General features: G+C 34.7%; 1 protein-coding gene across 9 annotated transcripts in view; it reads right to left on the bottom strand.

Annotated features, from left to right (window-relative positions):
* Positions 1-22,621, bottom strand: part of CCDC82 (coiled-coil domain containing 82) — a 33,163-nt gene that overhangs the window by 10,434 nt on the left and 108 nt on the right. For 2 of the 9 annotated variants that reach the window (XM_032426272.1, XM_032426281.1), the window contains exons 2-8: positions 22,159-22,345; positions 20,323-20,406; positions 17,073-17,806; positions 16,382-16,589; positions 5,949-6,041; positions 3,946-4,070; positions 987-1,157 (exon numbers count right to left, since the gene is read on the bottom strand). In XM_032426272.1, coding sequence (XP_032282163.1) covers positions 987-1,157; positions 3,946-4,070; positions 5,949-6,041; positions 16,382-16,589; positions 17,073-17,792 — 1,317 coding nt within the window. In that variant the 5' untranslated portion in view covers positions 17,793-17,806; positions 20,323-20,406; positions 22,159-22,345. The other 7 variants (XM_032426273.1, XM_032426274.1, XM_032426276.1 and 4 more) reach the window with 7 other exon arrangements.

Genomic DNA, 22,621 nt, shown 5'->3' with positions numbered 1-22,621 from the left:
TCAGTTTTTAAACAATGGGGAGATTTGCATATAGACTATGTTGAGAAAAGAAATGTGTTTTCATAGTAACTTGTCAAATGATACATTAAAGACTAATTCTGAATTCATTATCCCCATGCAAACTTTCTAAGTGAATCTTACAGATTGTTTAGAGAGATCTGGTCAATTACTGCCATTAGTACTGAGGAATCATACTACCCAATGTAGCAGAAGGATTTAGATTAAGAATCTATTTCTAGCTTAATAACTGACTGGCAGTATTTAGAGGCAACTCTGAGAGCCCCCAAACACACACACCCTTCATGGATATACCGACTCACCAGAGGAAGCTCTCGATATTAATATTTTTGCATTTATAAATGTAATACTTTTATAAAGATTAAAAAATAAATAGAAGTAGACTACACCCTGCACTTCTCTCTTCACACTGTACTGCTTTGCTTGTTTATAAATACTTTTCTTCAAATATTTCCAATATTTTCTTCATTTTTGTCTTTTCATTCAAAATTAATGGCACCTTAAGTATGTATTGATCATCTAGATTTTGATTCTGATACACTCTAGGTTGAAACATCGTTTTCTTTCTATTCTCATATTAAGATGACAGGCATCTGGGAACTGTCAATTTGGTAGATTATCTGCCATAAAATTTTCCACTTGGGTTAAATTCTCCTTTGGACCTAAAGGGGACTTTTGCTTCCCTTGCCCCAGTTATCTGCCTTTTCATCCTCATCCTACACCCTTCTCCCCTCCCCACAGTTTGGGTGATGTGTACTTACACAAAGTTTAGTATCTGAATTAGGAGTGAATTTGCCATAGACATAGGCAAGACATATTTTTCACATTCAAAATGTATACCCTCTTTCCTTGTACTCTTTTCCCTTCTCCTAGTGCTTTCTCCATTTATAAAAACAACAGGGTTATTTGTGCAAGCTATGTATTGAAAATTTCTAAATACTGAAAACTAAAACGAGAGGGAAAAATACCTGTTTATCATGTGACATGAAATCATCTGTTTCCATAGTCCTGGTGTTGTACAACTTTCCTGATAAATGCACTGAGTATCTGCAGTGGCGATGCAATCCACAGGCCTGGCAGGAACAGTTTTCAGGATTCTTCGAATGGATACTTACATTAGAATAATTTTCCACCCGCTCCTGAAAACAATTGAAAAATGTAATGAAGCTTTCCAAGATTGGAAAAAACAACAATAAAATAAAACATAAAAAGAACCTAACCAAATTAAAGCCAATATTTGGAATCACAATAATGGGGTAAGATGTAAGAGCAAAACACACTCTTATTTCTTACTTTAACACAGAGCACACAGTAGATATTTGACAAGATATTTTTAAATTAAAAAAAAAGAATTTATAATTTAGGCTGTTAAATGAAAAGAAACCAGACTAGAAAAAAAAATTAGTTTCCTACTTTTGAGTTACTATTAGGTAGTATTCTTCACAGATTTTAATTTACTTTTTTTTTCCCCTCCTCTCATCTCTAGTTAGTGTAAATGAGGTTTAATAGTTAAAAATAGAAAAAAAGAGCAGCAAAAATTCAGGATACTATAACAAAAAGATGAATTCATTTAGGTTAGTCAAAAACTGAGAAAAACCAGATCACATTCAGTCTCTTTGGTGTAAATTATATCCTATTTCCCACAAAATATTCCAGAAATGATTTGATCATCCTATGGCTACTTACTAAAGGACTATGAAATAAGCAAGTTGGAACTAGGAATGCTAGGGGGCCAACTCTGATATGGACAGTCTAATAGCTGAATTAGCAACGAATAAGTGAACTGAGAAAATATTTGGCATTCATAAATAAGCTTTATTAAGCTGTGCAATTACTTCTGGTTGCATATTTTTACTCACACTCTAGGCCTGTGCTAGATCCTACTGTCATAATTAGTAGTGTAGATTAGGTTTTACCATAATATTTGAACTACAAACAGTGAGCATATTAGCAGGGTTACTGATCCACATTTGTATTCTCTATCAGCCTGATAGTAATTAAATATTCAGTATACCGATAGTTCCCTTTTTAACACTGTATGATTCATAACTACATTGTATTTTGTCTACTTTTAATATTTCTCATATTTCATGGCAATTTGTGACACATGTCACTTACAGGATGACATTCAGAGTAAATAGGTGACTAAACCACTTTCCCTTCTCGTTTCTGTGGTACATATGGAAGCACATTCGAGATGAAAGCTCTATCAGCTTGGCTCTGTGAGTGACTACAATACGCAGAACGCTATTGTAGATTTACACGGGACATATAATATAACTGAAAAATAAGCTTTGTTGGTTTAAGCTGTTAAGATTTTCATTGTTGACCTGTCATATTTATTTTTTGCAGCATAACTTAGCTAATTCTGACCAAGATCATATTGAATTATTTATGTCTCTAAATTTTTAAGCTAATATTTTCTTGTATCTCTCAGTTATTATTTCAACATCAGATAATCCAAATTCAGCATAACATGCCATGGTATAGTTAAGCATAATATGGCATAGTGGCATGGGCTTTGGAGTCAGATAAATACTAGGAATTTATGATTTCTAGGTTTAAACATTGGCCTAGTTAATTACTAGCTGTGTAACCTTGTGTTTGGAGTCACAGTTTTCTCAACTCTAAAACAGGAAAGAATAGTGCCTTCCTCATGGGGTTACTCTGAAGATCAAATAAGATACTTTGCATTGCATAATTACTTGGCAAAGTTAAGTGATCAATAAATATATGCTATTTTTCTATTAAAGAAAATAATATTTAAGAACTGTGCTATGTATTTTACCTTCCAAGTAAGTAAATATTTCCCTTTAAAGTAGGTAAATATTTTCTGTATCTGAGGAAGAGAGTGGAGTTTAGAGAGGTTAAAAACCCACCCAATGTCAAAGAGATATATATGGTGGCCCTAAACTCAGCCATCCTCCAAACTGAAGTCTTCTATTTCTGTAATCCCATAACTGTCCCTTAAACCTAAATCATCTGTGGCTAATTTATCAGGTAATTCAAGACTGAACAGGCCTTGGATGAAACCAAATCTCCTGACATAAATGAGGTAGAATAGCTAATGATTTAAGTGCCAGAAGGACTGTTAGGAACTTGAACTTCTGTTACCTTGCCATTTTTTTTCCTCTCGCTAATCATGAGAAGATAGAATATTAGAAGTAGGGAGATTAAGAAAAAACCCTTAAAAAACATATAAGACAGCCTCTACTATTAGAGATTCATAAAATAGAAATCTATGAGATAACATGGAGTAAGTCTTATAAAGTAAAAAGATGCTTCCCTGAAATTGGTAGAATTACAAAATCTTAATTACCAATAATTATAAAACCTTAAGGTCGAGAAGGATGTCAAAGACAACCTAGGCCAGTGTTTCCCAGATTATGTTATGGAAATCAATTATTCTAGGAGGTGATAAAATGTAGCTCATGAAAAGGAGCCTCATAGGAAAACACAAATTTGAAAAGTATTGCATTCTACATCACCCTCTTGAAGATTTACAGTATAAATTCATACATTAATGTTCCTTGAAAGGTCCTCCAATTAAGTTTAAAACCCACCATTTCTCAAACTTCTTTAGCAATGGAACTCTTTTCTGAAACAATGATTAATATTCTGTGAGATAACCTCCTCATTTTAATAGATGGGCTAAGCTCTGGGGATGTTCTAAAGTTATTCATCATTTAGAACTACTTAACTACTGGATACATATAATAAGTGTTACAATAATTAAAACAATAGCAGTCTTTAGAAAAGGTGAGAAACAACAAGCTGATTATTAACAAAGAAAAATGCCAATAATTTAGAAGATTATTCAGTTAGTATTCAGTCAATATTCAGTTTGATAACTGGATACTGAAATCCTGATAGCTCTGCCACTCCCATCCCCCCAACCAGAGACTCAAAACAAATTAAACTGTATACCTTATATTGCTCTTTCCAACGACTTCTAGAAGCTAAACTCTCTAGACGAGGCTGAACAAAGCGGTCATCCAAATAATGGAGAGATGTCAACATATCTTGTGCATATGATTTTTGTCTGGTGCCATCTGTTCAGGGGAACAACAGCAGCAAATAATCACTTAGCCCTTAGGAAATTATCTATCTATCTATCTATCTATCTATCTATCTATCTGTCTGTCTGTCTAAGCCCCCACACCAATGAATTATCCAGCCTCAAATACCAATAGTGCCAAGGTTGAGAAACATTATTAGGCAATATTTAAATAGTTGAATAGTTAAGGATTTCTTCCCATAGTTTTAGAAAGATACTTGGTTAATTGGTTAGAAGCATTTGAAATTTTTAAAAAATTAGTTGAGTAAAGAAAAAAAGATTCCATCAGAACATTAGGGAAAGGAACAAACCACAGAGGCCTTCTAATTGTTGCCTGAATACATCAAACTTATTCTTTTCTGTTCTTTTAATCCTAGTAAAATTAACATATAGTGTTATATTAGTTTCAGGTGTACAATATAGTAATTCAACAGTTCTATGCATTGCTCAGTGCACATCACAGTAAGTGTACTTTTAATCCCCTTCACCTTTTCACTCATCCCCCCCACCATCTTCCTCTCTGGTAACTGCCCGTTTATTCTCTATAGTTAAGAGTCTATTTGTTTTGTTTGTTTTTTTTCTTTGTTCATTTGTTTTGTTTCTTAAATTCCACATGTAAGTGAGATCATACAGTATTTGTCTTTCTCTGACTTAGCATTATACCCTCTCGATCCATCCATGTGTTGCAAATGGCAAGATTTCATTCTTTTTTTATGGCTGGGTAATATTCCGTTGGATATATATACCACTTCTTCTTTATCCATTCATCTATCACATCAAACTTACTTTTACCTAAGGGTCTTTTGCACTTACTGTGTTCTCAGATAGATCAATGCATTATTTTCCCCCTGACTTCGTTCATTTAAAAGTCACCTCTTGAGAGACCTTCTTTGACGAATCTAACAGATACTTTCTTTTCCTTTATCACTCTTGGGTCTCTTTAACCTATGTTATTTTTTTTTATCAAGAACTAATCACTAGTTGAAATTGTATTATGTTATATATTTGTTTCATGGTCTGTCTCTCCCATTAGACTTTAAGCAACATGAGAGCAGGAATCTTGTATGTCATAGTCATTGCCATATCCCCAGCCCTCAGATAAATGCTGGCCCCTTAGGCACTCAATAAATATTTGCTCAATAAACTGTGAATGAAATCTCACTTAGGCAATTAGGTAGATATTCAATACAACATATTTATAATCTTTATTAACTTCCAGATGTGCTAGATGCAAGGGATAAGTGTATATCTAGAGTATGGTTCTTCTTGTAGTCTTAGAAGAGAGGAAGGCAAAAATACATTTTCAATACAGTATGAAAAGTGTATACACATCAGTACCACCAGGGAACTGAGAGCACAAATGAGGGAGTAAAAATACTGAGTGGGTCATAGTAGCTTTGACAGTGAAAACAATTTTATACTCACCTGGAAAATCTAGGGTAGAAAGGGATTATATTTTAAGAGGAAACAGTATGAGCAAAGGCACAAAAGCATAAAACAGCACATAACTTTTGGTGAAATTCAATGAGCTTAGAGAGGCTGGGACAACACATGGCTATTGAACTACTCTGCTGTTTTGAGTCTGTCCTACATCCTCACATTCACTGTCAACTCTCTAAGGTCAGGGGAACATGACATATTTCTTTTGCACATTCCACATATCACAAATAATAAACAGTAACAAGTTCTTGATGTGAATGGGCTTCTGGTGTAGTTGATCCTAGAGGGAACAATTGGAGGGCCTTAAGAATGGGTCTCTTGGTTTTGCTTAAGTATATATTGTATTACATAGTATTATATTATTATATTAGTAGGGTGTTTAAAAATTGGAAAAAGAAAAAAACCTCTAATTGTTCCATTTGTATTAACTTACCATACAATGTTCCCAGAAAAGATTCATCTAAAGCATTGATCAGAAGAGCCTTCACAACTCTTTCAAAGTGAGTATAGTGGTCACTAAAAGAATCTGAAATTAATTTTAAATACATATTAGAATATACTAGATAAAAAAATTCCCTGAATAAAATAGGTTCCTTTCTCTAAGAAATTAATACTATAAGTAGGAGAAGTCGCTTAATTATCCTAATTTTATAGCTGCCTCAGTGACTTGTCACTGAGCAAATCTCCATTTTCCAGATTTACTGGCTTCTAATCCAAATTTCAAGTTGTTATTTCAAATAATCTTCAATTTCCAAACTTATTAAGGGAAAACTATTCAGAAAATATTAAGAGATACATTGCGAGGAAAAAAAAACCCAGATCATCCCCTCTGGACCCAAGTTTAATTATCAACTTAACAATTGGAGAGAGCAAGAGAGAAAACTTTTATAGGTAGATTATTCAACATGTACCTGAAATTCCTGTCTTTCCTTCTCTTCGAAACATGGTACATATGAAATTGCCCAAGAAATTACCACCCTAGCCAAAACCCCAATGGCTATAAAAACTCCATTTCCCTTTCTGCTGCTCCAGATTTAGGATTTTCCATATCAGTTTAGAAAAGTTCTGTCTTCTCTTTCTCATACTGAATATATAAGCCTACCTTCCCACTAACCCAATGTAGTCCATGGAATCATCTGTTGTGATGGGCCATGCAATGGTAAGAGAGAAGGTCCCTACTATTTCCCATTGCTCTTGGGTCAAGGTTTACTATGGCTGTAGAACTATTCTCTACTAAACACAACCTCTTCCTTGATCCAAATGGTCATCACAGAACATTTGCCCTGGCCTGGGAACCTATATTAGGGGCAGCCTGAGCATTTCAGGAAAAGTGGATGATACTTGGTGAGAAATTTAAGCAAAATAAGACCTATGTTAGCATTTATGAGTGAATTTTGACCTTGCTTTCATTGAAATAAAACAAAGATGAGATTTAACATGGAGAAATGTTTTTACTTATATTTTAGCTACTAAAAGGGCTGTATAACTCTTTAGATTTCAGGAAAAATATTTAGTACGCAATCTTTTTTAAGCAAACATTTATTATAGTACTAAAGTGGCCAAAATAAAGCAGTAATAAAATTAAATGACAATAGCAGATAATTTGCACCGGGGCCCTTAGACTTTAGAGTAAATTACAAAAGAACTGATCACAGCCATTTATGAGTATTTTTTTAAAAATCAGTAGAATGTAATTGGAAAATGAAATAATACTTCAATAGCATTCAATTTTGATTAGATTTTCATCAACCTCTGGATATAATATAGTATTGGACCATCATTTAATTTGTGAGTGTTAAACTGCATTTAAACTCTATCTAGCACTTTCCAAGCTATATTAAAGGAAAAATGTTCTGGGAATATTAACAGACATGTTGAGGGGGAAAAAACCATGAAATTCATTCCCTGTGCTCCTAAGTTTAACTACCAAATTAATTGAAATAGAATTTTTTATCCCTCTGATTTTATCAGTCTTTGAATGTGCTGATGCTCAACCTTACTCACCTGCTGTAGAGTTTGGGAACTGTTGTTCTATTTTAAAGACCTTGACGGTGTTTCTTTAGAATTGGGAGTAAAAGGAAAGGGCAGAGGATCAGAATCATCTGGAGAATTTTTTCCTAACCACAGAATCTCTCTCCTACCAATATCAGAATCTCCTTCAAAAGAGTCAGGAAGGCCTCAGTTTCGCTGTGCTTGAGTGGATAGATGGGTGGTGGAGGAATTAAGCTCCTGGCATCTCAGATTGAAAAAAATATTGTAGGGGCGCCTGGGTGGCTCAGTTGGTTAAGCGACTGCCTTCAGCTCAGGTCATGATCCTGGAGTCCCGGGATCGAGCCCCACATCAGGCTCCCTGCTCAGCGGGGAGTCTGCTTCTCCCTCTGACCCTCCTCCCTCTCATGCTCTCTGTCTCTCATTCTCTCTCTCTCGCAAATAAATAAAATCTTAAAAAAAAAAATTAAAAAAAAAAGAAAAAAATATTGTATTGAGCAAGTATATGCCAGGCATTGTTTCATGTACTTACATGCATTGCTTTATTTCTCAATACAAGCCTGTGAGGCACTATCAATACCTGCAGTTTATTTTTAGTTAAGGAAATAAATACAAAGAGGATGAAAAATCTCCCCAAGATCACACAACTAGTAAGTGTTGAAACCGGTGCTGGAACCCATACAGTGTGACTCTAGATTTCATGCTACTATCCCCTAAGTAGATGTTGTTCTGCATGCTAGTTAGGTTTGATAATATAGTTCAGAGCATGGAATTTTAGACTTGGATGGGAAATTGGAGAAAATAATACAAATCTCTCATTTCATTTTGTATTTTGTATTTTATTTTTTTAGAGAGGGGTGGTGGGAGGGAAAGTGAGAATCTTAAGCAGGCTCCACGCCCAGCAGGGAGCCTGATGTGGGGCTCGATCTCACAACCCTGAGATCATGACCTGAAACAAAATCAAGAGTCGGATGCTTAACCGACCAAGCCACTCAGGCGCCCCTCAAATCTTTCATTTAAAACATTTTTTAAAATGACCCAATGATGAAAGAACTTACCCGAGGTCACACAACTAGATAGAGGAAGAATCAGGATTAGAGCTCAGACCTCCTCCACAGCTTTTTTTCCAGTGCTCGAATCCCTATAGTGGATGAGCTTCTGTGGAACATCCTAGGAATATCATTTAAAATTTTCTTCTATGATTATAAAAAAAAATTGCAAAAGAATACAGGAGAAAATCAACAGTTTTTGTGTTTATGCATAACTTGATTTTTTCAAGGTAGTCAATTTCCCCATACCCTATCATAGGGTAGTTTAGTCATTCTGTTGATTTTCCATGCATCTTTTATCATATATTAATTTCACATATATGCTAAGATTTTGTTTCAGCACCCTGTACCTTTCTTAATGATCTGGCCATCATCTTCATGCCAGTACTACACTGCTTTACTTACTGAAATGTTATATAACTTTTTATATCTGGTGGGGCAAGTCCTTCTGATTTACTGTTTGTTGTCTAATTTTATTTATTCTCATATATTTTTCCCAAGTGAACTTTAGCATTGTTTTTGCAAAGTTGAATCAAAAAGTTAATTTCACGGGCTCCGGGGTGACTCAGTTGGTTAAGTGTTAGATTCTTGATTTCGCCTCAGGTCATGATCTCAGGGCTGTGAGATTGAGCCAAGCATCGGGCTCTGAGCTGCGCATGGAGCCTGCTTAAGATTCTCTCTCTCTCTCTCTCTCCCTTTGCCCCTCCATCCCAAAAAAGTTAATTTCAGAAGAAATAATTTCTTGTACTATTTACTGCTTTCCAGAAACATGCCGTGTCTCTTTTATTCATATTTTCTTTGCTATTTCACAGTAAAGTTTATTCTTGTACCTATAAAGTCATGCTTTTCTTCCTAAGATTAGACCTAGGAACTTTATTTTGTTTGCTACTATAAATGGAATTGTCCTTCATTATATCTTCTAAATAATTATTGATAGCATACAAGAAAACTATTGAATTTTACATATTCATTGTGAATCTGGTCATCTTTCTGAGATCTTTTGCAAATCCCCAATAGTCAGATCTCTTATATATTTGCAGAAAATGAACTTCCTAGCACATTGCAGAGCTGGATAGAGGGAGATACTGTTCAGGAATTCCTGTGCAGTGACTCTGCTTTCTCCCCCAACCCTGAGAAGGATGTGGTCTTGCTAGTGCTAAGTTTATTTCAAGAACCGAGTGAATGTTTATACATATTCTCTTAGATAGAAGCACACAGAGTGTTGGTGTACTTTCTTTTGAAATGGAAGTATGAGCCTAGTGTAAGAAAGCAGAGACAGAGCAAGAAATTGGGTTCTTTTTCTACTCTTAACAGGTACCCCCCCAATAGGAAAAAAAGGAACATAAGAAAACTATGGAAATATATGCTGCATTTACTCCTGCTCTCAAGCTATTCATATGCTTCCTCTTTGTATCCCTGGTTAAATGAGTCAGAAACTTATAGCTTGTGTGTGTGTGTGTGTGTGTGTGTGTGTATATATATATATATATATATATATGTTCAAATAATGTCTTTTCCTTTTCAGTAGTTGTATTTCTTGTTTTACTTTTTTATTATATTGTTCAAAACATCTAGAACAAAGTAGAAAATTTTTGTCTTGTTCTTTTTAAAAAAGATTTTATTTTATTTATTTTATAGAGAGAAAAAGAGTGAGGGAGAGTGTGTCCATGAGTCGGGGAAGGGGCAGGAGGAGAGCATCTTCAAGCCGACTCCTTGTTGAGCATGGAGCCCAACACAGGGCTCCACACGGGGCTTGATCCCATGACCCATGAGAACATGACCTGAGCAGAAATCAAGAGTCAGCTGCCTAACTGACTGAGCCAGCCAGCCAGGCACCCCTGTATTAAACCATTTTAAATTCTTTTTTTTTTTTTTTAAAGATTTTATTTATTTATTCGACAGAGAGAGTGAGAGAGTACAAGCAGGGAGTAGTAGTAGAGGGAGAGAGAGAAGCAGGCCTCCCGCTGAGCAGGGAGCCCGATGCGGGGCTCGATCCCAGGACCCTAAAATCATGACCTAAGCCGAAGGCAGACGCTTAACCATCTGAGCCACCCAGGCGCCCAACCATTTTATAATTCTAAAAAGGATGGCTAGGTAACTTTTTCTTCATTCTTGTAATTAGAAAAATATTTCCTTCATATGTCTATTTGCAAATCTATTTTCATCAACTTATTAGGATGTGAGCCTCCTTAATTTGCACTAAATGCATGTGTTCAGCAACTCAACAATATTTTCTTCTATCACACCTCTGAATTCACATCTCCATGTTTTTCCATCCAAAAACATGCTGTCTCTTAGCACATTCAAATCTTCTTTTACATTTCCCACTAAAGCCATAGAATTTTCTTCCTTTAGATTTCCATTTGTTCTGTATTTCCCTGCAGAAATTTGTGAAGTAGGATCATTTCTACTCCTTTATGTGTTATCTTCTCCTTTAGAACTGTTTTCATTTTCTCTATGCAAAAGAACTTCTTAAGTTTAACCTATATATCACTGATGATTTTCTGTACTGTTAATTCTGTTGTTTACATCTTTCAGTATAGATTTTATTTCTGACTTTATATTTTTAATTTTCTAGCAACTAATCCTTATCTCAGGTAGCTCTATTTCCCCTCAAGTTGTTCTTTCCTTACAACTTCCTATTTCCTTTTTCACAGATTGTAAAGCAAATGCTTTATACAATTTTCTTCTGTTTCCTTTAATGAAACACTTTTCACAGGCATTTTCTTCCTCTGAGTCTTCAGGGCAATGTTACCTTTCCCTTGTGCTACAATATGATTTCACTGGCACTTTTTACTTATCCTACAAAAAAGGGAAAATTCTAGAATTTAATATTTAATGTAAATGGTTGCAAGACTGTTCTTAGGCACACTCTGTGTTATGTTGATAGAATTATTCTCTTTAATTGCTAGGTGGAGACTGAGTTAATATTTGCGTTTAGTCTAATTTCCAGTATTCTAGCAAGTATTTATCTAGTGAGGCACTAGTAGACTGAGATGTACTCTTCTGTCTATACTTTCTTCTCTGTCACTTTGAACATATCATAGAGTACTGGAAAAACAATTTAATTTTCAGTATCCACAAATCTGAAGGTTATTCCTATCTATCTGTGTATATTATTATTAGCATGTGAACATTAAGGTCTGGAATACAGTGGACCACAGCTAGTCTATCCCTTTACTTTTTATCATATCTTTTCTGGGAGCTGCAGTCTCAAAATAAATTTAGAGAAATACAGGGGGATTTATGAGAAGGAAAAAAGACCATGATTGTCTTCAACTGCATCAAAGGTGTAGTAGAAAAGGAAACTATTCTCAGGTGTTACAGATACACCTCTCAGAGCCAAGTGGCAGATAATGAGGAAGTGACAAAATGTCTTCATATAGGTAGAACTGTTCTCATCCAAAAGGTAAAATTGCATTGGCCACTCATTGTGATTCTCATCTGAGTAGTGAATTTGGAAGTAGGAAATGTTTCTCACAAATTGTGATCATATGTTGGCTATGAGTAGTTGTCAGTGTTCTTAGAGAGGTTGGGAAGAGAATGAATCTGAAAATATTAGCCTAATTATAGCCTAACCAAGGCCACAGCATGTTTTATTTCACATAGGTTATTACTTTAATGAGAAAATATATTTTTAAAGTGTAAGAATTAACCTATAGCGACTTTTAGATCATAATCCCTTGACAAATTGGAAACTGCCTACATTTAATTTTATTTATTATATTCATAAATGGCATAAACATTTATAAGTATTAAAAACAAGTCATACATTATCACTCTAAAATGTGTGGGGTTGTTTTCCTCTGATGTTTTTAAGAAATCTTATCACATCTAACATTTCTCTGTCTTGAAGTATAGACCCAAGAGCCTTTAGTCAATACACTTATCTTAATCATCCATCCATCCAACTAACAATGAGTTCCTATAATGTATCATCAACTTTAAATGGTGTGAGAAATGCAAAGAGAAGTGAAGTGGATTAACCATTGAGGTTATTTTTTGGAAGCGGGGATGCCCATTTATTTGGCTCTCTTTATTGAGTTTTACTTTTTTTACATACCATAAATTTCACTCTTTTTGGTGTACAGTTCTATGACAAATGCATAAAGTTGTGTAACCACCATGACAACCAAGAAAACAGTATTTCTACACCACCCCAAAACTCCTTTATGTTACTGCTCAATTATTTAGTTTTACACATATTGAGTCTGAGGTGTCTGAAAGATACCCTGATGAAAATGTTCAGTAAGATGAAAAACTGTGATTTAGGCTTTGGAGAAATCTGTGCTGGAAATAAAAGTTTGGCAATTTTTTCCCATAGACTGGGCTAAAGTTATGGGAAGAGAATGCCTGAAGCACAAGGCAGGGAGTTTGAGGATGGCCTTTAGAAACATCAATATTTACATGGCAAATGGAAAAAGAGGAAAGCAGTATTATAAAGGGGAAGACAAGATAGAATGGTACCACAGAAGCTAAAAAGAGAACTTTCTAAAAGGGAGAATGATCAGTTGTTAGTGGCAAAACACATTAACAATATCACGTTAACATAAGAACTGACAAGCATTTTGGCAACTAGGAAGTAATCACTAACTTTAATGAGAGCAATTTCACTGGATTGATGGGTGCAAGAGCTCAACAATGCTTGGTAGAGTTAATGGGAAACCGGAACAAAGGATACAATTTTGAATAGTGGTTAATGAAACATACCAACTCAAGGGAGGAAAGGCATGAATATGGTTACAAGTTGAGAAAAGACAACTTGTAAGGATTAAGCCGAAAGAAGTTGCAATTAGGAACAGACAAGGTAAAATGTATTGAATGTATTGCATAAAAAGAGATTCATCTCTCTCTGAGGTGGAGATGCTCAATAGTAGAAGCAAGCACAGAGCTCCTTGGTATCTACCCAAATGAGTTGAAAAGTTGTATCCATAGAAGATCTGCACACAAATATTTATAGAAGCTTTATTCATAATTGCCAAAACTTGGAAGCAACCAACATGTCCTTCAGCAGGTGAATGAATAAACAAATTGTGGCACATCCATACAATGAAATATTATTCAGTGATAAAAAGAAATAATCTATCATGCCACATTAGACATGGAGGAAACGTAAATGCATATTATTAAGTGAAAAAATTCAGTCTGAAAGGGGTACATGCTGTGTAATTCCAACTATAAAACATTCCAGCAAAGGCAAACTGTGGAGATGTTAAAAAGATCAGTGGTTGCCAGGAGTTCAGTGGAGGGTGGAAGAAATGAATAGGTAGAGCACAGGAGATTTTGAGGACAGTGAAACTATTCTGTATGATATTGTAATGATGGATACCTGTTGTATCATTATATATTTGTCAAAACCCACAGAATGTACCACACAAAGAGTGAGCCCTGAGATAAGATATGAACTATAGTTAATAATACTGTATCAATATTGGCTCATCAATTTTACCATATGTACCAAATTATTGCAAAATGTTAATTATAGGGAAACTGTGTGTGAGAGGGGTTATGTAGGAACTCTCTGTAGTTTCTACTCTTCAGTAAATCTAAAATTATCCCTTAGAAAAACAAGAGTAAGCATAGAGATGTAGAATAGAGAAGGAATGATGAACTTTAATTTTCATTAATTAGCAGGAGTAGGCATGAGTAGGTATCACTGAGAAAATGTTCTATCACATTCTAGATATTATATCCAGAATGATGGGATATGTCCTAATTGAGTTTCGGTAAAACTTCCGTGTCCAGGTGGCAGGCGAACAAGTGACTACTGATGTAAGGAAAGTAGTCACTGACTTTTGAAATATAGATGCTTATTACTGGCATCTCTGTAACTGATAAATTTCTTGAAATTTAATCCATACTTCAATCTACTATTTTATTATAAATCATGAGATTCATATTGAACCATGTTACACATAATTTTAGTAAATATGACCATTTAAAAAAACTGGAAAAAATCCATTCTTGAAGAAAAAAATAAAAAATGTATTCACTCAACAGCCTGTTTCTGCCAGAGTTGTAAAACATCATAAAAACAGTCTTTGGATTTATGCACAATTATAGGGATTAGAAAAATAATACATATTTTAAGATACCCTAAATTGTCAGGGTCTCAAAGTGTGGTCTGTAGACACCTATAAGTCTACAGACTTATAGGGGATCGATGAAATCAAAATAATAACACTAAGATAATCATGCTGTTTTTACCATGTTGACATTTTCAATGATGGCACAAAAAGTCACTATGGGTAAGGCAGCTGGCTCCCTAACATGAATTACGGCAGTAGTACCAAACCACTAGTAATCACTGTAGTCATCATTGCTATACATTCAGTAAAAAGCTACTTTCACTAAAGAATGTCTTTGATGAAGTAGTAAAAACTATTAATTTTATTAAATCTTGAACATACATCTTTTTAGTATTCAATGAGATGAAATGGGAAGTATGCATAAAGGACCTATGCTGTATCATAGTATGATCAATCATACTTTGAGGAAAAACTGAGTTGGGAGCTGAAAAAGATTCATTTATCATGAAACACCATGTTTACTTGAAAGAACTGACAGGGCACCAGCCTGGCTCAGTCAGTAGAGCATGCAACTCTTTTTTTAAAGAGAGAGAGAAAAAGAAAAAGAAAGAAAGAAAAGAAAGAGAAAGAAAGAAAGGAAGAAAGAAAGAAAGAAAGGAAGAAAGGAAGAAAGAAAGAGAAAAAACGAAAGAAAGAAAAAGAACGAACGAATGAACAACTGACAAACAATGGATATTCAGGCATTTGTCAATTTTCTCAAAAAAGAACAAAAGGAACCTGTGATTTCAAGAATTCACAGTATTTGTTGCCAGAGATTAAAAAAAAAACAGATTTTTAAGTAGAAATTAGAATTTTAGAAAACTTGTATCTGCTACTACTGTGAGCTTGGACAGCTTCCCCATACCTAAAAAAATTTTTGATGAGATTGGTGGTGATATTAACAAATGTAATTTTGAAAATATTATATAAAGAAATGTGTCAACATTTGGAAGATCTACATAACCCAGTGAACCAGTGTTTTCCAAATGACTAATGCATGATGTTACAAAGTCATGTATGGGTAAAAGACCCATTCAAACTGCAAGACAGATTAATGGAATGCAATGTAAGTAGGGATTAAAATTAGTTGCATATATAAACCACATAAATGAGTTTATATGGCTTCCGATTCCATATTGCAACTAACTTTAAGAAACAATCACTTGTTGAATTGTGGTATAGTGACAAATAAGAATATCCACATTATTTTGAAGATACTTTTAAAATCTTTCTCCCTTTTCCAGCTACCTATCTGTGTGAAGCAAAATTGTTCTCATCTACTTCAACCAAAACATCAAAATACTGAATGCAAAAGCAGGTATCAGAACCTAGCTGCCTTCTATCAAGCTATATATTAAATACAATTATTAAAATGTAAAACAATGCCATTTTTATTTTTTAAATAGTTATTTTTAATAAAAATGTTACTTATGTTAACATGTAACAAGCTTATTAATGTTAGTTTAAGTCTTAATTAATAAATATATTTTAAATTTCTCTGTTTTGTATTTCTACAGTGGTAAATGTTGATAGGTAAACCCCACAAAAACAAAAGCTCTTTGGGTTCCTCAATAACTTTTGAGTGTAAAGGGTTCCTGAAACTACTAGAAAAGACTATTATCAGAGTGACAAAATTACCTAAAAATAAAACCATAGTTCCTCATCAATGACTTAGAACATATAGTAAAAGGCTGATTTGATACTTGATATAATATCATGATTAGAGCAAGTCATAAAACATTTTCTTGATATTAACTTACAAAGAGAATTCTGTTTTACTAATTTCAGTTGTGATGTAGTCAATTTTTCTCCTCGCTGGCTTTTATTCTCTTCATCACCCTCCTCATCTTGAACTACAAAGTCATCAATAATATAATCATCTCCATCTTCATCATATTCATAATCCTCCTCCTCCTCCTCATCATCATCATTTTCATCACTGCTTGGGCAGGATTCCTTTTCAGAGTCCTAATTAAATTAAAACATATCCTTCAGTAAATTTGTACCCTTAAATTGTCAGTATGGATGTGAAATTAAAAGATTAAATCTGAAACTAAAACAATGATCCATGGAAATTAACATCATATTGTAAGGTTAAAAAAAAGTCTTGTCATGTTAAATGCTGAACTTTTGGAATTAGGAAGAAGATAATATACCTTGGTAAATGATATAAAATGTTTAAAGTGGACATTAAGATTATAATTAGAAGTTAAAAAGAGGAAAGACCATATGAAACAGTCTTTCAATTTTAAAAGAATGATAAACTGAGGCTCATGATAAAACTATATATTAGACACAACAGTGCAATCAAACATGTTCAAGGATACTTGATTGAAAAATAAATTCAAAAATTGAGAAATAGAACAGACTCAACACTTTGATTTTTATAAAAAATAAGTACTTTAAGGAAAAATTTAAAAACAGTAACAAAACCAATAAAATACAACACACCTCAAAATCTCTACTACTATTTCGTCTCTGACGAGATCTTTGTTTTGAGAGTTCTTTCAGTTTCTGGAGTTGTTCTCGCTTTCTTGCAGCTAGAGTTTTTTCAGGTTTTTTTTGCTCCATCTCAACTGAAGAACATTCATCTTCAACCACTCTACGTGGACGTTTAACACCTACTTTTCTAACTAGGATATCACTATCATCACTCTCATCACTGTCATACATAACAGAGGAGATCCTTTTTCTCTTCCCTCGCTTGATGTGTTCTTCTTCTAAGTCCTCTTCTATTATTTGTCCAGTGTGTTTGTTGAGATCATCATCCTCTTGACTTGAATGTTTTCCATGATCTGGTAAGTCAACACTTCTATATTTGTTTTTGTTCTTTTCTTCTTCATATGCTGAACTGTTGCCAGTGTTCATGAGATGCTCACAGTTACTACTTTCACTTTCAACTTTAATTAATCTAAGTTCTCTTTCATTTTCCAGCTTTTTATTACTATCAAACCCCTTGTTATCATCAAGCTCTTCATCACTGTCAAGCTCTTCATCACTGTCAAGCTCTTCATCACTATCAAACTCTTCGTCACTGTCAAGCTCTTCGTCACTATCAAATAACTGTGAGATACTACTTCTTTTAGTCCGCCTCCAATCAACTCGAGATTTCTGCTCATGCTCTTGAGTTTTAGAATTTTTCCTTGTTTCGTGTCTTCTAACATGTATCATTTTCACTTAAGCTTCTACAAAATAAAGTTATTAGGAATATAATAATGATAACCAGATTACAACAATGAATGCATTATGGTACAAACTATATTTATTTGGTGTTATAAAATGGTTCACAAAGGTAAAAATCACATAAAATATCTGAGTTAAGATAGTTTATTCAACATATAATTTATTGAACATCTATGAAATAATTGTATGAACATTTATTCTGAATTATGCTATATTTTGTGCTGAAAGGGATACACAGAAAAATAATGGTCCTGTTCTCCAGAAGATTATTATCCATGGGTAGAACATACAAACATATATTAAGAAAAATGCAAGGTATTCATTTAGTACAAAATGAGAGATAAAAATAACTGCAATAAAATTATAAAGATGCAGGAAGAACAGTATAGCAAGTGCTTCACTGAAGATTTTATTGAACAGATATGATCTGATAGACTTCTAAAGGACTGGCTATATTTCAACAAAAAGAATGACAGAAAAAAGGATTTCAGGCAGGTAAAAATGGTAAGGTCAAAACTTCGGCACTGAGAGAGAACATGGTATGTTAAGTAAGTGTGACCAAAAAAGGTGTGAAGAAAGGCTTTATGCTGGAAAAAAAGAGACAAGTATAGAAACATAGGGTGGGATTACCAGAATCATTCATCCTTAGGCCAAGGATTCTGAACAGAGAAATGATATGAATTATAACATAAAGGACCAATCAATTTATATGAAGAAAGTTATAAAGTAATAGCTGACAAAAGATAGCATTGCAAAATTAAGAGATCACCTATCCACTAAGATTGTAGCTTCCATATACTTTAGTAAAATGGCAGTGGCTTTAAACCACTCAAAGTTAAAGATATAATCCAACAGAAAACTTACTAATAATCCAAAATTGGGTGAAAAAATAGTTTCATGGTGAAGCAGAACATGATATTGGGAAGGAAAACAAATACTGTAAGTTTCTGATTCAGAGAAGGCTGACCACCATTAAAATTATCACAAGTACATAATAAAGGAACAATTAGAGACAAGTAAGATAACTAGAACAGTAACATGTATATACTTCTGTAGTTGCTAAGGAATTAGACATATGATCACAATGTAATGAGACTGACCTCATAATATATGTAGAAGAACTTATATATTCTATTGAGTGCTATCTCCTTCAAAAGAAATCACCTTATGAGACTAATTATTCCAATATTTGCACCATGGCACAGAATATTCTTGGAGATTTTCTATAAAACATAGTATCAAACAATACATAAAAATATGAAAATAACCCCACTCCATTTTTTTTAATCCCAAAAAGTGGCTTAAATACCTATTTTATTGACTTGTCTTAGTTTAGGGACTGTTAGCAGCTTCCAGAAATTAAATCCAATTTCAAAATATGAATATTAATTACCATTACAGATATTTTTTAAATGTGCTGTAACTTTGAAGGTAATCGAAAAATAGAATGCCAAAATTTTTTGAGCAATGGTAGTATCACTGAATCAAGTTTATAGCTTTCCAAGATGATTCCTTTTTTGGGTGGGTGGGAGTGGGGGAAATACCACTCATTTGATTGTACAAATTCTGTTATGTTTAAAAGCAATGTGACAGTTTCTACAATGGTAACACCTCATATAAAATCAGGATAACGGTTGCTAAGATTATATACCAGAAATTTTCTTTATAGTGTAGGCTGAAGAGTGACCTTATGACAGTAACTGCTAGGAGATACACTAAGCATTATAACAGCAATCTAACAAATCCTAGTCAACAGACAAAATATTCTGTTACTTGAAGTTACACTTTGCTTGCATATTACAGAAGGCTTATAATAAAATCAGCAAAGATGAGAATTGTGGTCAAAATCACCTTTAAAAAAATCTCTATATTACTCTTTAAAGTATGTTTTTTTATATACCATACTGCTTCACAGTAGATCCACCCAGTTTCTTCTCCAGGTTTTGAACAGATCACTGTTGGTTTTTTTTTTTTTTTTTAATTAAGCACCAGATAAATCAGGCAGCTTATATTGTGAAGCCATATGTTACAAATAAGTATTTTTTGGGCACATACAGTTAAATTTGCACAAACTGTGCAAGTGCATTACACTACTAATGTCTTTCTAATAAGTCTGTCTGAATTAGGAGAAATAATGAAAAAACATTTATGAAAACAAATGACAAATATGGCTTCAACACTAAAGCAGGTGTGAACATTAGGAACATTAAATGAAAGATGATTTTATTAGTCCTCAAAAGCAGTTTCATGTACACTAGATGACTATCTCACAAAAGACAGTTATTTATCATATCAATAGGTGACTCCTATGACAATGGTAGAACAGGTAAGCACATGACACTATAAAAATACCTATCACTACACACAGTTAAGCTATGAAAAAATCCTGTATGTATAGGAATTTTTTAGTGTATTTTCATATCTGTTTTTATATCCTGACAATTATCCTAGAAGGAAGATACTGTCTCCCTTCATTTGTAAATATCAAAGCCAAGGACATAGAGTTTAAGTGACTTACCGAAGATCACACAGCTTGTTAGTGACAGAGCAGGGATTAGAAACCAGGTCTCCCGATTCCCCGTCCAGTCCTACACAATGACTGCTGCCAATATTATATTTATACAAGGTAGTAAAAATCATGCCTTTAAAAAGTCATTATTTTATCTCTCATTCATGCTAAATTTTAGTTTCATAAAATAATCAAAATAGTTTAGAGTTTACAAACATGCTTTTTAAAAAATTATGTAACAGAATTCTAGTGCACATGAGTTAGGCCAGACACTTCTGGAAATCGTCCAATAGGCAAGAAAAGAATGTGCAAAAGCGATGAAAATTTGAAACTTCCCTCTACCATCTTATTGATGACACTGATTACAAAATTTAAGGATTCCCCATTGAGTCCAAAAGTAAAAATTTCAAAAAAGGCAGTCTCTGATGAGAGAAAAAAAATTTATTTGGGAAAACTGCAGTACTGGATATTTGAAGAAGCAAATTTTATTTAAGTAAAATAAAACAAGTTTCATTTGTCCAACTGCCAAATTTCCAGTTCTCTCTTCATATTTCAAAACTGCTATTTTATCAATAACGTCAAAAATTCTGTCATTGAAAAAGAAGATAATTTAAATATGGTAGGCTCCTCTTTTAAAATTGTGAATACTTTTCCTATGTTAGCTGGGGAGGGAAGAATGATGACAGAGGGAAAAGGTGAGTGAACTGAACCTGAGAAGAGAAATGAGAAGGTGAAGCTAGGTTGATGAATAAGCCATCTCTTGGTCTTTGGAATTCACTCAAAAAAAGAATCCATGCAATGGATGTAATTTCTTTATATGCTGAGTATATACTCAATTTCTTGAAATGAGAATTTAATCAAGCTTCTTTAATGAAACCTTACCTTTAGGCAAAGAGAAAAACAGAAAGACTCCAAACAGAAAGCATTAAATAAATGAAGAAGATCAATACTATCACATCTTTGTGCTTCATAGTTAATATCACATAAAAGGCACATACATAGCTATGCTCTCTGCCAAAGAAAGTAAGTTAAAGGTAAGAATCCATATTACTCTCTCACCCACACTAACTCTACAACTAAAAGGTACTTTGATAATGCTACTTCAATTTCTCATCAGAAGAAATATCCTTTAGTCTAGACATTGAGGTTAACTCATCCTAAAGAAAAGATTCATTCTAGGAATCACTTGCCCTGTCAGGTGACAGTTTACATTTGTAAGGTTTGAAGGGCAGCCATTCCTTGAAATTCCACCAGAAGGGGTGCATTCCTGTTTGTAATACAACACCCCTCCCTGATGTTTCCTTTTATAGGACAGTTTGGAGAGGAAACCTTAACTGATCAAAGAAATGGTTACTGAATGTACACACTATGTGCCAGCACATGCTCAGAGCTGTGGCGTTACCAGAAGAAATCAACAACACGGTCTCTGCTCCCAAGGAGCTCACAATCTGATGAAATTACTAGGGACACCAAAACAAGCCGGCATAGTACATGATTTAAGGGCTACAGTGTATGATTCTCATTTAAGTTCTTTTCACATTGCTGTGAATAAATTTATCACAGTTCTTCCACTGCTGGAAAACAGGGCAGCACAACAGGACAGAAATAGGAAATGGGAAGGTAACATATGAAGAGAGGAAAGCCAATTTGCCCCACTTAGAATCACGAACCAACGCTCCACAATTTCGCATAGAGTGCATCCTGCCAGCTTAGCATCCGGGACAACTACAGTATTCATTAAAATCTTTAAATACTGAAGGTGGTTCTCTAAATCCAACAGGGTTGAGTGTCAGAGGAAAGATCCTCTGGGGAATTAACACCAGAGTCATTTTCCTGATTACAAACCTGGCTCTTTGGCGGAACGCAGGCACCCAGCACAGCACGCCCGCCAGTCCGCTGCTCTGCCTCCGGGAGAGAGGGGCACCGTAGCTAGGAAACCGGACCCTTAGACAGAGCTTCACGATGACGTGCGAGGGACGACACAAACCCCCAGGCCCCAGAAGAGCTCCGCACCCAGAAAACCAACAAGAGTCTGGAAAGGCCAGAAACCCGCGAAATCACCACTCGAGCTTCCCCCAATAGCCCTGCCCACTTCCCCGCCGCGGAGGAAACTGGCACCCCGCCCACTGCAGCTCGGCCCAGGCGGCGGGCGAGTGGAGAACAACGTTGAGGGGTGTCGTCCCGCCCATCCCGAGAGTGCCCGCGGGAATTTTTTTTTTCCCGCCTGCCGGGAGGCGCGGCTTCCCCTGCTCGGTTAATAAACCATTAGCAGCCTGAGCGAGAGCGAGTCCCCGCCCCGAGCTGCCCC

This window comes from Phoca vitulina, unplaced genomic scaffold, assembly GCF_004348235.1.
Source record: "Phoca vitulina isolate PV1807 unplaced genomic scaffold, GSC_HSeal_1.0 scaffold34, whole genome shotgun sequence".
NCBI lineage: Eukaryota > Metazoa > Chordata > Mammalia > Carnivora > Phocidae > Phoca > Phoca vitulina.
This window is presented reverse-complemented; position numbering and strand designations above follow the sequence as displayed.